This window comes from Muscardinus avellanarius, assembly GCF_963383645.1.
Source record: "Muscardinus avellanarius genome assembly, chromosome: 2".
NCBI classification, from domain to species: Eukaryota; Metazoa; Chordata; class Mammalia; order Rodentia; family Gliridae; genus Muscardinus; species Muscardinus avellanarius.
Window position 1 is genome coordinate 186,816,577 of NC_137787.1, and position 16,949 is coordinate 186,833,525.

The 16,949-nt window shown below is 48.2% G+C and overlaps 1 protein-coding gene across 3 annotated transcripts in view; it reads right to left on the minus strand.

Annotated features, from left to right (window-relative positions):
• Nucleotides 1–16,949, minus strand: part of ABCC4 (ATP binding cassette subfamily C member 4 (PEL blood group)) — a gene marked incomplete at both ends in the record, with an annotated part of 289,171 nt that overhangs the window by 184,017 nt on the left and 88,205 nt on the right. For all 3 annotated transcript variants that reach the window (XM_080688958.1, XM_080688957.1, XM_080688956.1), the window contains 4 exons: nucleotides 10,748–10,997; nucleotides 12,376–12,501; nucleotides 14,225–14,388; nucleotides 15,431–15,520. In XM_080688958.1, the coding sequence (XP_080545084.1) occupies nucleotides 10,748–10,997; nucleotides 12,376–12,501; nucleotides 14,225–14,388; nucleotides 15,431–15,520 (630 nt within the window). The remainder of the gene's footprint in view (nucleotides 1–10,747; nucleotides 10,998–12,375; nucleotides 12,502–14,224; nucleotides 14,389–15,430; nucleotides 15,521–16,949) is intronic.

The following is a 16,949-nucleotide window of genomic DNA, read 5'->3' on the forward strand; positions in this document are numbered from 1 at the left end:
AAAGATGTCAAGCGGGGCCAGAGGTGTGAGCGGGGCTCCCAGAAGACCAATGACAGGAAGGGAAAGAAGACCCCGGCTCTGCTGTCAGTGTGCCCGCCCTCTGGCTGGGCCCTCGGACTCCCTCTGCTTGCCCATCCCTGTGTATTGAATCAACACAGCACAACTTGTCCCTGATGTTACTTAAGTCATCAATCTAAAAAACAAAAAAGTGATTTTTTTTTTTTTTTTGGCAGTACTAGGGATTGAACCCAGGGGCATTCTACCTCCGAGCTACACCCAAAACTCTATTTTTTTATTCTTTACTTTGAAACAGGGGCTCACTAAGTAGCTGAAGCTGGCTGCGAACCTGCGATCCTCCTGTCTCAGCCTCCCAAGTAGTGGGATTACAAGCATGCGTCACCACGCCTGGCTAAAGATTTACTTTATAAGCATTTTTTCACAATCACTTGCCTGTTCTCCTTAGGAAAGGTCCTCTCCTTACAGCAAGGATGGACAGTTCCCCTACCTGCCAGTCTCCACACCAGTTAGCAGCTATTTAATGTACTTTATTTCCTTTTTAACTTATTTTTTTTTACTTACTTATTTTATTGTGTTACCAGGATTTAAGCCAGGGCATTCTGCCTCTAAGCTACACCTCCAGCTCTATTTTATTATTATTTGGAAATACTAAGTTACTGAGGGTCTCGCTAAGTGGCTGAGGCTGGCCCCAAACCTGGGACCCTCCAGTCTCAGCCTCTCAAGTCCGGGGATTACAGGATTGCGCCACCATGGCTGGCCAAGAGGTGGGTCTTTTAAGAGGTGACTAGGCCCCTAGGCTCCGGCTCGCTTGCTCTTCTGTCCCCTCCACTGTGGAAGCAGCTGAGGCTCCATCCTGGAGGCAGAGAGCCGCACTCACCAGGCAGCGAGGCCTGCCAGCGCCTTGACCCCGCACTCCCCGCCTCCAGAACGGTGAAAATATAGTTCTATTCTTTAAAAGTTGTCCAGTCTTTAGTGTTCTGTCATGGCAGTATGGTGTAGCCTAAGCAACATCCCCCCTAAAAAGAAGACATATTGAGCCGGGCGTGGTGGTGCACGCTTGTAATCCCAGTACTTGGAAGGCTGAGACAAGAGGATACGGGTTCACGGCCAGCCTCAGCTACTTAGGCTATCCACAACTTAATGAGACCCTGTTTCGAAATAAAAAATAAAAGCCGGGTGGTGGTGCACACTTGTGACCCCAGCGTTTGGGAGGCTGAGACAGGAGGATTGCAGTTCAAGGACAGCCTCAGCTACTTAGGCCCTTTGCAACTCAGTGAGGCCCTGTTTCAAAATAAAGAATAATAATAATAATAAAAAATGTAAAAAAAATAAAAATAAAAAAAACAGGGCCGGGGGTATAGCTCGGAAATACACTGCCCCTGGGTTCAATCCCCAGCACCACAAAATAAAGAAAAAAAAGACACAATGAAGTCCTTCCCCAGGAACTTAGATGTTTCTTACTTGGAAATAGGATCGTTACGGATGTAAGAGATAAAAGTTCATAGTCACTTTCTCAGCACGCGCACTAGTTTCCTCCTAAAGCAAAAATACTGCTCTGCCTTAACTACAGAGAGGCCACAGTAGAGTACGGTGACCCTAAATCCAACACGACTGGTTTCCTTAGAAGAAGAGACGAGAGAGACAGACTCAGACGACAGGGACAGGACTGGGGGCGCTGCCGCAGGCCGAGCGCCCAAGGACGGCGACAGGCACCGCCGGCCAGGAGGCAGGCGGGTCTCCCCTCCCGGCTCCAGAGCTAGACGTGACACCTCCAGAGAACAGATTTTTGTCGCTTTCAGCCCCCCGTCTGGGGTGCTTCGTTACGAAAGCCCTGGCAAACGCACACAGAACCTTACAAAGATTTCTGCACAGGAGAAAGGTGCAGATGGCTAGAATGTGAATGTCCTAGAACCCGCAGTCAAATCGAGTCTCAGGAATACAGACGGTGACTGAAATCAGCACGTGGACACATCTGAGAAAGAGAAAACAGCTTGCCCGAGTTACCTGCTACTAGGTTCTAGGTATCTGAAGTTAGATTCCTTTCTGTCAATCACTCACAGAGCTACCAGTTTGACTGTAATAGTCGGCTTCACAGGATCAAGCGGTAAACAGTACTTTCTTCTGTGAAGGAAAATACATCGTCATGCATCGCCCTCCAAGACTCCGAGGACAGAAGACAGGATCTGTTCCTTCATGCGTTCCCCACTCACTCGCCCGCCACACTGAAACCCACGTGAGACTAGACACTGCCTTTCTACCTGACAACCCGGTGCCCAGGCAGGGGACAGAGGGCTGCCGGTCTGAGGACTCCCCTACAGGCTGGCCTGCGGTGTCTCTGGCTTCCCCTCTGTAGTGCCTCTCCCACAGCCCATCACTGACCACCAGCTCCCACACCCACAATCCCAAAGCGGCCTCCGCCTTGGGCCCTGAGTACAAATCCTACCAACCTCAGGACCGCCTCGATGTTAACCCTCTGGGAACTGATCAGGGTGGACCCAGCTGGTGTTATGTAAAGAGGAAAGGCGTGTTACCCACACACTTGCAAACACGCTCACTAGCTCACATATATGAACACCGATTCACCTTCCACTAGCGCCGAGCCTAGACAGCCAGCAGTTAACACACAAGCCGTGTGGATCAACGCATCATAGGGTTGGTTCAAATTAGTCAAGCCAAGCCAAGAGCAAAGACACGCACCTGTTATCCCTGTGCTTGAGAGGCTGAGACAGAAGGATCACAGGTTCCAGGACAGCCTCAGCAAGCACTAAGACTCTCAGCAACCTAGTCAAGCTCTGTGTAAAAAAAACAAAAACAAAAACAAAAACAAAAAAAACAGCATTCGGGAGGCTGAGACCAGAGGATCGAGATTTGCGGACAGCCTCAGCTACTTAGTGAGGCCCTCGACAACTCAGTGGAACCCTGTTTCCAAATAAAGAATAAAAAATTGGGCTGAAAGTGTAGCTCAGAGGTAGAATGCCCCTGGGTTCCATCACCAGCACCACCAAAATAACAAATAAATAAATTAGTCAAACCATTAACTAGACAGCTACAGCCTTGCACAGCATAAAGCACACTGAGAAGCAGAAGGATATGTGTTATAAATCGTGTCTAGACAGAACAAAATTTAGACATCAGCATAAGTGCATAGAAGGCATAAAATTCAACCTTCAGGATGTATCTGTTTGAATAGAAATCCTCCACCTTCAAAAAAAAGGAAAAGCTCTGCACAAGGTGAGGAGGTCAGTCTACTGTGTGCCTGTCCATCAACAACAGGATGGATGGAGAAAGATGTTCTAATCTTCCAGCGGCTCAGTGCGACTCCAACGTATGAACGGTCTTGAAGGTGCTGGAGTGCTGGCTGGACTTTTCTCCAAGACTGAGGGCAAAGCTGGAATTAAGTTACTATTACAGCCATGAAGTGTGTCCCCAGGTCAGATCATAGGGAGAAGGAGCAAGCAGACTTTCAGGTGCCCGGGGGGCAGACACCAAAGGAGCCCTGTGAAGAGTGTACCCTCAGAGACACAGAGGAGCAGGTGTGGAGTCGCCATGCTTTGGGGGAGTCGCCATGCTTTCAGAGCAGTAAGATAAGATCGCTTATAAACTGGACTGCCCAAGACCAGACTTATAAATTGGTCCTGCCTTTACTAGGAGAAACATAAGGAACTTTTTGAGCCTATACACTTAATAAATCTGTCTTTTCTGTGCATGGAATAAAGGAAATTTAAAAAGTATGTATAGAGCTGGGGGAGGGGGCTGGTAACAGCAGCGGGGCACTCACACAGCACAGGCCTGGGTTTGATCTCCAGCGCTGCAAAAAACAAAAAGTAAACAATAAACAAACAGAAGAATTTGTGTAAAGAAGGAGACACTACACTATAAAGCCTATCTATAGGTTTGCCCCATGGGAATGAACCTTAGAGCCACCTCAAAGGTAGGTTTTCTCCAAAAGGGATCTTATTGGATTAACATCCAAATCGGCCTCATCTACCGAGGCCCAGGCCATAAGGGACTGTGTTGCAGCAAGGAATCAATGGAGAAGCCAGGCGTGGTGGCGCACGCTTGTAATCCCAGCATTTGGGAGGCTGAGATAGGAGGATCGCGGTTTGCAGCCAACCTCAGCTACTTAGTGAGGCCCTTGGCAACTGAGTGAGACCCTGTTTCAAAATACAGAATAAGAAAAAATAGGGCTGGGGGTGTAGCTTGGAGGTAGAATGCCCCTGGGTTCTATCCCCAGTATTGCAAAAAAGAAAGAAAAAAAGAAAGAAGGAAGAAAGAAAGAAAGAAAGAAAGAAAAGAAAAGAAAAGAAAAGAAAAGAAAAGAAAAGAAAAGAAAAGAAAAGAAAAAGGGAGAAGCCCATGTTTTCTACACGCTTCGTGACTATCAGCCTTCTGGTCTACCATGGCCACACCTCACCCGGTCACTATCCTCTCCTGTTGCCAGGTTTCCCTTCTAATTGCTCATTAGCACATCTAGGTGAGAGGAAAGAAAGCAAACACTGGCTCGGTTCATTACAGCCCCTGCTTAGTGTTACTGATAAGAGGGAAGGAGGCAGAATCAGACAGGTGGCCCACGGAGGACATTTAAAAGCATCTCAGCACCCAGAACCCCTTCCACCCCAACATCTGGTCCTTTGCTAACATCCAATAACCCAATGAATCCAGGTGATTTCATGGCCAGAAAACACAGAGCAGCTCCTGTTCCCTCGCTTGACCAGCCTCCCTCTCCCCACCAAATGCAACCCAAGACAAGCTTCTGAGCAGCTCTTGGATCTACCCAAGCCTCTTCTTGGCCCTGGCTCAAACTGCATCATCTTCTTCCTTCCTGGACCACTGAGGGCATCAGCCTCTGGAACACATCTCCCTGTTTCTGCTCAAGCCCCCGTTCCTCACCCCCAACCTGTTACCCAGGCTGCAGCCAAGGACTTAAAAAGCCCTGAGAAAGCTAAAGTCCTTAAGGCTGTTTGTAGAGTCCTGCAAAGTCCCCTGCAATGACCTCTAGTGCTCTCTACTTTACAGGCTCAGATGGCTCTGGTTTCACAGATACACCGATCTTCCTGGGCACTAAATGCTTTTTGTCACAAAACTACACCCTTCAAAGTACAAAGCATTAGTGAACTACCCGACCCAGCCACCTGCCCGCCCCAGCTCCCTCCACCCCACCACGAAGTCCTCCAGGGCAGAACCAGGTGTTCTATGAAAACCACTGGACTTTGCCTTTCAGGGACAATGACGCAAAATGCACATCAACAGTGAACTTAGTTGATCGTAGATCCCTCAAGTCAATGATGCCTAAGATCCACGCAGAAAGGACTTTGGTGCGTTTGCTAACCATTGTACTGAAGCATCTTTCACAGCACCAGGCTTGAGCTGGGTGCTCAGTGAGAGTGTAAAGACGTGAATGAATGAGTGAACTCCAAGTTTGTTCCCCCAAAAAATCTGCCCCAAACTGGTGTTTCTGTTGTTAAGTGATCCTGATGTTTATATTTGCAAAACCCAGCTTGACCTTCTGCGTTTTTATTCCCCCACAACTAGGACACGTTTTCCCAAAGCTGGCACATTTTCAGGTATATAGACACACTTAATAAACACAGAGAAATCCTGGGTCACAGTCATCTCCTAGTGAAGTGTGGTCATTTCATTTTTATAAGTAATCCTAGACGAGTCTGACGAATGAGGCAACGAAATTTTTAAATATGCGGCAGAACCATCTGCTTTGAAAAAAAAAATCCTAAAATCTTAAAAAAAACAACCCTACAGTTCCTCCAAGACCACCACAAATCAGTCTCCCACACCAACACCAACACTTCCTCACCACTCTTATTCTCTGCCATTTGTCCCATCTTTACTGAAAATAACTAACTGCTGCTGAACAGATACGTAAAATCCTCAGCCCACCTTCCTTCCAGCAAGTCTCAGTACTAGAGGGGAAATGAAGGCTTCCTGCCCAAATCAAAGACGCTTCCTTCCTCAGGACACAAGGCACCCAGACAAAGTCAGCCAAGACACAAATGCAAGCTTCTCAGCAGGTCATAAGTTTTACTTCAGGGTACACATCTACAAGGAAAGGAATTCCAGGCCTTAAACAGAGTTCAGTTGTAGTTTAGTAGAAAAGGGAAAAAAAAAACTTAAAAGTTCTGCCTTCCCACACATGTGACCATAATTCCCTGAAAACCTTCTAAGGGGTAACTTTCACGCCATACTCTTTAGACTCATGAATTCATCAGAGAATGAAAGCTATCACTTTCCCATAACACAATGCACTGTTCATCATTTATTTGGCATTTGCAGAATCCTACAAACATGTTGAAGCTGGACGTTCCCTTCACTGACCATGTTTGAGGAACCTGCTACCTGCAAGGAATTAAAGGATGAGTGAGGCCCAGGACCTGCCCACTTAGAAGTCTAGAGCTCAGGGGGAGCCCAGAAGAGACAGGAATTAAACAAGTGTAATGCTTAGTTTTACAGTGAGCTTGGCAAGGCCATATAGATATTTGGTCAAACACATCTGGAGGTCAGTATGAAAGTTATTTTTCAGATGAAACCAGCACTGAATCAGTAGGCTCTTAGTATAGCAGCTGGACGTGAGTGGGCCTCATCCAATCAACTGGAGGTCTTTAAGAGAAAAAAGACTGACCTCCAAAGAAGAGAAGAGTCTGGGCTGAGCATAGTGGTGCATGTTTGAAATCCAAGCATGGGAGGCTTGGAAGTGCTTGGGAGGCTGAGACAGGAGGATCAAAGGTTCGCAGCCTCAGCTACTTAGTGAGGCCCTCCACAACTTAATGAACTCTGTTTTAAAATTAATTTAAAAAATAGGATTGGGAGTGTAACTTAGAGGTAGGATGCTCCTGGGTTCAACCCCTAGTTCCGAGAGAGCAAGCGAGAGAGAGAGAGCGAGAGAGAGAGAGACAGACAGACAGACAGACAGACAGGAAGAGGAAGAAGACGACGACGATGACAATGACGACGACTACAAGATGGACTGCCCTTGGCCTTGACCGTCAACCATCAACGCTTTCGTGGGTCTTCAGCCTGACAGTCCACTCTCCAGATCCTTGTATGAGCCACTTTTTTTTAAATTAGCCCACTCATCTCTTTCTGTATATACACATGCAACCTCCCTATGTTCTGCTTCCCTGGAGACCCTGACTTCCACAGAGGGTAACAGGCAAGAGCAAGAATTTATACTCTGGAGACCGACAGACTGCCTGGACTGAAACCCAAGTTAGCCTTTCGCTAGCTGTGAAACTCAGAGGTGCACCGTAACTTCCCGTGTCAGCTGTAAGGCAGGGACGATAGGGAGTAACAGAAGCTGTAAGGGAGTGAATATTCATCAAGCACTTCCCAGGGCGGTTGCCTGTTGACCTAAAGTCTATGGTTTGATCTTTTTTCATCTCCAGATGGCCAGGACCATGTTCCAATGGGTTTTATTAACCCAGCAGCATTGTGTATCCACAGCCCAAAGAAAGGCCAGCGGCCCACAGCCAGGGAGTGGGGCTCATGGAGACCATGGTGATGCTGGGCTGGGCCAGGTGTGGCCTCACTCCTGTCCTTGAAGGGCCACTAAGTCAAATCTGAGACACAGACGGAGACACGGAGCCAGAGAGAGAACATACTCTGGCCCATTCCAGATTCTAGCTCCCCAGGTGGAGAACTCTGAGGCCGGTGTTCCAGGAAGGCTCACTCCAATCTACTTGGTCACTGGGCATTTCTCCGGCTTCTTGTATGGGTTGGGCGACCCGGGGTCTCTGTTGGGCCCCAGCTGAGCCTAGGAAACAAGGGCCCAAAGTGGGCAGCATCGCGTGCCCTGGTGTTAAAAGCTTGGTCACTAGCCTGCAGAGCCACTGGGAGGTAGTGGAACCTTTAAAAGGTGGGAAGTTTGGCCACCTGGTGTATGCAGTTGGAGGAACATTAGGACCCCAGCCCTTTCCTTGCTCTCTCTCTTTCCTTCCCAGAGGCTGTGAACAGACCTCCTCCGCCACACGTTCTTGCCATAATGAAATGTGCTATCAAAGCCCAAAAAATAGCCAGGGAAGCATGAGCTGAAACCTCTGAAACCATGAACTAAAACAAACCTTTCTTTTCCATTGCTTGTCTCAGGCATTTTGTCACAGTGCCGGGGAGCTGACTGACACATCCTATGGCTCTCGTTTCTGTCAATCTAGCATTTACTTGGTGCCCATTACGTAGCCAGCGATGCTGAGCTATGCAATACCAGCCTTGCACAGCAAGAACAAAAGTACTGAGAGGGTCGTGGGTGATAATCAAGGGCTCAGCAGCATTTGCTGAAATCAAGGACAGTAGGGAAATGCTGAACAAGGGGAACAAAGACCCTAAAGTGCAGATGGATGTGGGATGTAACAAACGGCAGGATCGGGCACTGGGAAATACAAAGTGAGGCCTGCTGAGCACTGAACTCAGAGTCCAAAATTCCTGCAGACTTTGAGTCTGCAATTAACTGAGAACCTTAGAGATTTTTGATATAAGACTAGATGATTATTAAAACAACACCTTAAGAAATACTTCATATCCCAGAAGGTACTAAGATGACAATATGGGCCGCATAGTGATGGCTAAGAAGCCAGGGCCTGGGCAGGATTCTTGATCTATCACGTACAAGTCATATGAGGACAGGGTATGATTTATGCTACTGTAGGAACCTGTTTCTGTCTCTGAACAGCAGGAACATGAAATGCTCATCTCCTCTGATTGTTGTCAGGAGGAGACCATGTGCAAGTGCGTGGTAGAGCAAGCACCTGCCACGGAAGCCACGCGCCAGCGAGCCCAATGGTGGTAGCAAGAGGAACAACAGCTGTGGCACAGAGACTGTGGCGTAGTGCACAGGAGAAGCCACCGCCGGGAAAGTTACAGTGGACACCTAGAGGATACTATGGGCAAAATGCACTCCTAAAAGTCTCATTTTGCTTCACAATGTTAAAAAAAAAACCTATACTGACACAGACCATCCCTTAACACTGATGCTTGGCCACTATCAGAAAGAATGATAAAGGCAGGTGACCAGCACTGATTCTGTAAGACTGATTTATTCTATGAGCCAATTTTTTTTTAATTATAAAATTGAAACTTGCTGGGCATGGTGGAGCACGCTTGTAATGCCAGTGCTTGGGAGGCTGAGACAGGAGGATCGCACAGGTTCGAAGTTAGCCTCAGCTACTTAGTGAGGCTCTCAGCAACTTAGTGAGACCCTGTTTCCAAATAAAATATAAAATAGGTCTGGAAGTATAGCCCGGAGGTAGAAAAGCCCCTGAGTTCCACCCCTAGTACCACAGAAAAAACAAAATAAAATAAAATTGAAACTCCAAGCCGAGCATAGTGGTGCACACCTATAATCCCAGTACTTGGGAGGCTGAGACAAGAACATCACAGGCTCGAGGCCAGTCTCGGCAACCGAGCGAGACGCTCAGCAACTTAGCAAGACCCTGTATCAAAATAAAAAATAAAATAGGGCTGGGGGTGTGGCTCAGAGGTAGAATGTTCCTGGGTGCCATCCCCAGTACCAGAAGAAGAGAGAAAAATCTAACTCCATCACAAAACATCTCAGCTTTTATGGCAAGCCCCAACGCCCCATCTCCCCTGCAAAAATAAATCACATTCAGAGCCATCTAAGTTTGTTGAGGATCAGTTATCAAGTATCAAATACTACCAAGAGCCACAAATAAGACATTGAAGTTTTTTTTTTCTTTTTGGAAACAGGGTCTCTTAAGCCAGCGCGGCTGGCTTCAAACCTGCGAGATTCTCCTGTCTCCACCTCCCAAGCGCAGGGATTAGAAGCGTGCACCACCACGCCCGGCCTGAAGTTCTTTTAAAGCCTATTCAAACCAGGCATGGTAGCACACACTTGTAATCCCAGTACTTGGGCGGCTGAGACAGTAGGATCACAGGTTCCAGGACAGCCACAGCTTCAGCAAGTAGTGAGACTCTCATCAAACTAGTGAGGCCTTATTTCAAAATAAAACTAAATTAGGGCTGGGCATGTAGCTCCAGGTAGAATGCTGGTGGACTTAATACCCAACACCACACACACACACACACACACACACACACACACACACACACACACAGAGAAAAGCCCAACTCAAAGTCAAGCCCAGGCCTTCCCACTGAGCCAATCCCCACGTTAGACATATTTGTGGCCTCGGGTCTATAGATCATCTGCTGGGTGATTCAGGGGCCGTTACTCAGGAAAGGCCACAGTATGGAAGAGAGCAGCCTGCTGGAGGTGGACCTTTGGAGAAGAAGAAAGCGTGAAAAGAAGGCAGGGAAGATGATCCAAACGGCAGACCTGAGATCCAGAAGCAAACACCTCTGGAAAAAAGAACTCATTCTTAAACAGGGACGGCAAAGCGAGGTCCAGGCCACGTTTCCTGCCCGAGGGCCTTCCAGCAAACTCTTTCCTTCCGGCCCAAGATGGAATCCCACTTGACCGGGGACTCCACACCTCCTGGATTATTCAAACCCGTTGGGAGATGAAACAGACTCACACATGTAGCTATCATTCATACAGAGAGTCACCATGCGGCCGACCCTGACTGATCCACAGTCCCTGGGCTATATTTTAGTATACTCTGCCCAACACGGCATTTTTGGACTGACTGCATGTGTCGGTGCTGAAAGAGTGAAACTGCCCCTTCCTGGAATACAGGGGTATGACATGAACGAAGATTCTACTTCAGAGCTACCTACAGCTTGAAGACTTTATGCGCCACCAAACCTTGATTCTTCGAATGCTGATGACGGTCTCCGACACTCTCTCGATGGCTGAGGGGAAGAAGAGGGTGACCGTCAGCCGCACCGCCCCGTACAGCGACATCGCCACAAACACGCGGCTGGCCGTGATCTCGTTGCCAAGCAGCACGTAGGTGGTGAAGGTGGCAAACAGGATGACCTTGTTTGCAACGAAAAACGATGCCAAATTCATCCCTCTGAGGTAGGAACTTTTCAGGACCTTGGAAATTTCCTTCCTGGAAAAGGGAGAAGACTGATTTTCAAGAAAGCGTCACACTGGAGCCACAAAATCAAGTCCTGTGCATCCGGCCCCTGGCTCAGCAGTAGAAGTCCGTCAAGACAGCCGGCCCGTTATGTTACGGGAATATTCGCTGCCAGATGTCCCAGCGCTAGCTTCCACACAAAGACCACACAGGTCACTGAATGACCACTTTGCTCAGCCATTCAAAGGATGCTTAAGTTGCCGCGCAGCGTTCTGGATCAATCCGACTGGGCTTGAACAAGCAATCGGACAAATGCATTCGCCAAGCATTCAGCAACTAAGTCCTGGGCCGGGTACCTCACCGAGGACAGAGTGACGAGTAAGACACAGCCTGTCCCCTCCAGGAGTTTATCTACCTGTGAGGTGCGCTGTAACACCCCAATACACGAGACCGAAGTCAACAACCCCAGAGTCGTGATGCCGCAAGACAGCAGGCAGAAGCTTGCACTGCGTCCGATGGGGGAGGCGAGAGGAGATGGGGGCTGGGAAGGGTGGGATCGGGGCGTGGGGTTGCACACTTGGAAGCAACCTGGCAAGATGAAGGAAAGGAGACATCTGAACATAGAAATGTGCAAATGTGAGGGGTCGACAGGTGCCGCCAGGGAATTAGAGGTCCCATGTGCTGGAGTGCAAAACCTGACCAAATACTCAGATCAAACCCCAGAAGAAAATTTTCAATGAAGAAGAACAAAAGTATTTCCATGGCTGTTTGAGTGAAAAGCCATTCATTCAGAGAGTCTCGCCCAGTGTCAGCAATCTTCCCATTGGAGGACATTAACATAAATCCCAGTTTTATTTCACATGCAATAGTCTCGAATACTTACCTCTTGGAATCATTACCTCTGGGGGATTTGGAATCTTCAGCAATTTAGAATTTCAGTTTTGTAACACTAAGAACCGTATACACTTTAAGAGCACAGTGAATGAATGGCCAGGTTAAAACAGTGCTGTGAGTTGGTCTGCTGAGCCCAACTGCTACGTGCTGGGGTGATGCGGGTCATACGTAAGTTCATCCAAATGTAAACACATAAAAGACTTCTGAACTCATTTAGTAAAAACAGGAGACAGAAGCCAGGCACACAGAGCACACCTGTAAACCCAGTACTTGAGAGGCTGAAGACAGGAGGATCACAGGTTCAAGGACAGCCTCAGCAAGTAGTGAGACTCATCACCCTATCAAGACCCTGTTTCAAAATTAAAATAAAATAGGACTGGAGATGTAGCATGGAGGCAGAATACTCCTGGATTCAATTCCTAGCAACACACACACACACACACACACACACACACACACACACGAGAGAGACTTAGATAAGCATGAAACGATGGTATAATACTACACGAAAGCTCACCTTCTCAAACTGGTAACAAGGTCTGCAAATGACTTTTCCCAAGCATACATTTTTATTATTCTTATGCCGGTTATAACTTCATTCATGGTCCTGATCCTGGCATCCGTGAAAGCTGCAGTTTTACTCCTAAGGGGACAGACGGAGAGATGAGCCGCAGCCACGACAGCCTACCTGTCCTTATCAGCAAGGGGCACAGGCAGAGACCACGATCAAATGATTCCCTCCAGCTCCTCCGCTCCCACAACACAGGCAGGCCCTGCTCAGGGTACCAATGGAAGAAGGCGCAATTAGGAAGTCAACCATTTATCCCGGCTCCCTAAGTATTTCTGGAGCATCTGCAATGTCTGCCAAGAAAGACATAAAAATGAGTCAAATAGCAAGAGCCTGTCCCCTCGAGGGGCACCCCGGTGGGAGGGGAGGCAGCAGGTGCCCGATGTGACAATGTCGCAGTTGGCAGAGGCAAAATGAAATAGGAGTGAAGTGCTGGGGAGGCAAAGACAGAGAGCTTTTAACTAGAAAAGGAAAAGAAGAGAAGCCCCCTAGTAGCAGGGGCACCAGAATGGCACCACCAGGGATAAAGATCAATCCTTCTTAGCAAGGAAGGGAGAGGAAATTCCATGTAGAGAAAGTACAGTGAGCAGAGATACAAAAGAAAGAGCTCGATGCACACCAAATGGCATCTCCATCGCATGATCTCCTCCGCAGCCTCGCCTGCAAACCCTGGGCACCTGCGTCCGGTCTATGTCACTGTATCACCACATGCTCTTCACTGACAACCATTTTTCTAAAATATGCACTGCTAGGACTGGGAGACTTTATAAAGACATCACTAAGATCAACCCTGCCCTTGAAGAGAATATAATTTGATGGAAACATGGAACTGAGAACAATGCACAAGCCGGGCGCGGTGGCACATGCCTGTAATCCCAGTACTTGGGAGGCTAAGACAGGAGGATCACCAGCCTTAGCAATTTAGCAAGATCCTGGCAACCTAGAAACAGCCTTGTTTCAAAAACAAAAAACAAGCCGGGCGTGGTGGCACACACTTGTCATCCCCGTGCTTGGGAAGCGGAGAAAGGAGGATCGAGCAGGTTCAAAGCCAACCGTGCTGGCTTAAGAGACCCTGTTTCCAATATATATATAATAGGTCTGGGAGTGTAGTTCAGAGGTAGAAGGGTTTCTAGGAACCCCAGTACCACCAAAAAAAAAAAAAAAAAAAAAGACAAAATCAAAAAATAAAAAGGGCTGGGAGTGGAGATTAAAGTAGAATGCCTATGGGTTCAAGTCCCACTATACCCTACCCTCTAAAAATGTGCTCCTACAGACATGTAAAAATGCTGGTTGGGTGTGGTGGCTCATGCTTGTAATCCCAGCTTTTGGGAGGCTGAGACAGGAGGATCTGTTCATGGACAGCCTCAGCTATTAACTTAGTGAGGCCCTTTGCAACTCAGTGAGACCTTGTTTCAAAAGTAAAAAGTAAAATCTGGGCTGGGCATGTAGCTTGGAGGTAGAATGCCCTTGGGTTCCATCCCTAGTACTAGAAAAAAAAAAAAAAACCCCGCTGTTGGAACTGAGCCTATAAAGGTCTGAGTTTATTATTTTGTCTTTCGTGTGTGTGGACATGGGGGAGGGAGGGCTTACTAGAGATTTGCCGCGGCACATGCCTTTGCATTTCTCCTTTAAGATGAGCCGTCAGCTAACGGCTAGAAGCCCTGCTGACTAAGCCTGAGGAGCCTGTGGCAAATGCTAAGAAGAGGCATTTGTTTCATATCTGGTACAAAAGCATCACCCTGGGCAGATGTGTTACCAAATACCGGCGACATGGTTTTCAAGCCAATGTCTGTCATACCTCAGTGATGAAAACAACTTCCCGATGCAGCTTTGCAGAGGCAGGAGGATGATCAGGACGGCCATCCCGGCCAGACAGGAGATCCCTATTTCCATCCAGAGAAGAGCGGTCACTGCGATGGCCTGCAGCGGTCCCGCCCACAGAAAGTGTAAGAAGATGGTCACCTTAAAGACAAAGACAGTGCGTTCTCAGGACTGTGTGGACTGTGTGGAGAAGCCAGCAAGATAGAGTCTGCTTTGAAAAGGCCGATGAGAAAGAACCCAGACAGAAATGGCCAACACGGGCCTCCAAACTGCTGGAGCAGAAACTGCAGCGTCTCCTGCGGACAAAGCCATCGCAGGGCAGCCTCAGGCCTTACGGGAGCTGCTGAGCAGTGGGGAAGGAAGACCTTGGTCTCGTCCGCCTCGCAGGTGAGCTCGGCCCCTTCCAGAACCCTCTCTGTGGCAGAGTTGAGCCCCGTCTCCCCTGGGCCCCCCCCCCCGGCATGTCAGGAGTGATATATTAGGGTAGTCAGCCCACCCTCCTGTCCCTCTTGTATGTTGAGCTCCTGGACTTCCTCGGGGCAGAAAGCAATTCTTCTTCACCCCTGACATTGACTAGGAAAATAAGAACCTTAGCTTGTGTGCGATGAAAAAACAACTGAAACATGGACCCAGTGCAATATCGATCTGACCAGCAGCTAGAACGTTCCAGATTATGTGATACATCTCTAAGGTAAGTGTAAAAAGAGTAAGAGGTGTGGTGTGAGAGAGAGGAGTGGTTTGTCTAGCTAGGGTCCACCCATTTGGCATTATTTATCAAAGGCTCCCTAGGTACTAGGCATCGTATGGGGCACCTGGAAAAGAGTGATCCCTACCCACCTGGAGTTTATCTCCAGAAAAGGAAAGACAATGTGGCCGGTGATCCCGCTGTCTGCTAGGGGTTAAGCAGAGCCCGTCAAGGAGAACTGCTGGCTGGCGGGCCAAGTGGAGCTAGAACACCGCGCTCTGGCTGCTTATTATTTTAGTAAGTCAAAGGGAACATCTGAAAAACGAAACTTGGGTCTACAGCATAAACACATACTACTACCTCTAAAATTACACACAGGAAAAGTGAGATGTGGGCAAGCTGCCCCTGTCTCGTGTCCTCAAAACATTCCTGGTCTACACCAGAAACCCGACATTCCCATAGGTAAGGGGAAAAGACCCCCGCTCAGACGCAGTGTACCTGATCGAACTTGTTCACATCATTGGACAGCAGGTTGACTATCTGGCCCGTGGTTGTCTTCCCCATGGCCGTGTTACCAAGACGAAGTGCCTGAAATAAAAGAGGAAAACAGGCCTGTATTTCCATGGTGATACAACATCCATAAGACAGCACACCCGGCGGCAAAAGAAGATCTCGATCTCGCCCACCTCCCGGGTGAGCCCAGCACCCCTCCGCCCAGGACTCCCTCCGGGGTAAAGTTGAGTCTAGTCTCCCCTGGGGTTCGTGACACCTCAGGAGAGACTGCATTAGGGAGTCTACCCCATCCTCCTTGTGTATTTATCTTCTGGACAAGTTGTGAGCTTCTTCGGGGCAGAAAGCAATTCTTTTCTTTGCCCCTGACATTGAGTGATATTACTGTGATACTATATCGTGTGTAGAAACGGCACATTTTCCTGGGGTGTTGTGTGATATAAAGGCCCAAGTGACTTGTAAAACCAGTTCTAAGAAAGGCACTGGCAGCTGTATCCTCCAAGGACAGCAAAGGGAGGAGAAGGAAGTTAGTAAAAAAAATCCCCACCTCATGTTTTAATGAATGTGAACATGTCCAAGGTAGCAAAGAATGAAAGTTTATCCTGAAGGGCACATCGAAGCAATTTTGAGCCAAGTTAAGGAAGAGTGGGAAGGCTGCCACTGGGGAAAAAATGGCGGCAGGACTGGGATCCTAACTATCATTAACTCTTTGTGGGGCACCACTGAAATACTGGGGGTCTTGGCGTCCTCATTCTGTCAGTGAAAATTAGCCCTCTCCCTGCCTCGAGCACAGGGTCCCAGTCAGTGTGACTGAGACGCTGGTTGCTGAGTCATGCCTTCCCGCCTTGAGGGACAGGACTAGACGCATCCACAAACACTCGGCGAGAAGGGACAGTCGGTGCAGCAGCCCAGACACTGCGGAGGGGGTTCCACCCGAGCGGCACTGTGGGTTGTAAGGAATGAAGACAATCTTTTCTATCAAAGTAGCAAATTACACAGAAGTGTACTCCTTTTCATTTTATAACTGTAAGCTCAGGTATCTTTTTTTTTAACTGTGTCTGTATGCGCCACTCCTTGAATCTTCCCGAGTGTCAGCCATCTTGGCCCACATGGCTTTTGGTTGACCTGAATCTTCGAGAATGTCAGCCATCTTGCCCACATGGTTTTTGGTTGACCTGAATCTTCTAGAATGTCAGCCATCTTGGCCCACCTGACTTTTGGTTGACCCGAGTCTTCCATCTTAGCTTATGTAACCTTTAGTTACCGGGATTCTTCCAGAATGTAAAATTTTGTTACAAACCTACTATCTTAGAAAGTAGCCAATCCTGCAGAGTTGTGAATCCTAGTGAATCCAATCAGGGCAAGGGGTAGGATCATGTCACAGCTAAAAACCGAATCAACTGCCCACTCCGTGTGCTTGCTGACCAGACTTTTTTGTCAGTTGAACACCCTTCTGTGTGCGGAAGTAAATTGCCTTTGCCAACTTACTTTTGATTTCATGAGGTTT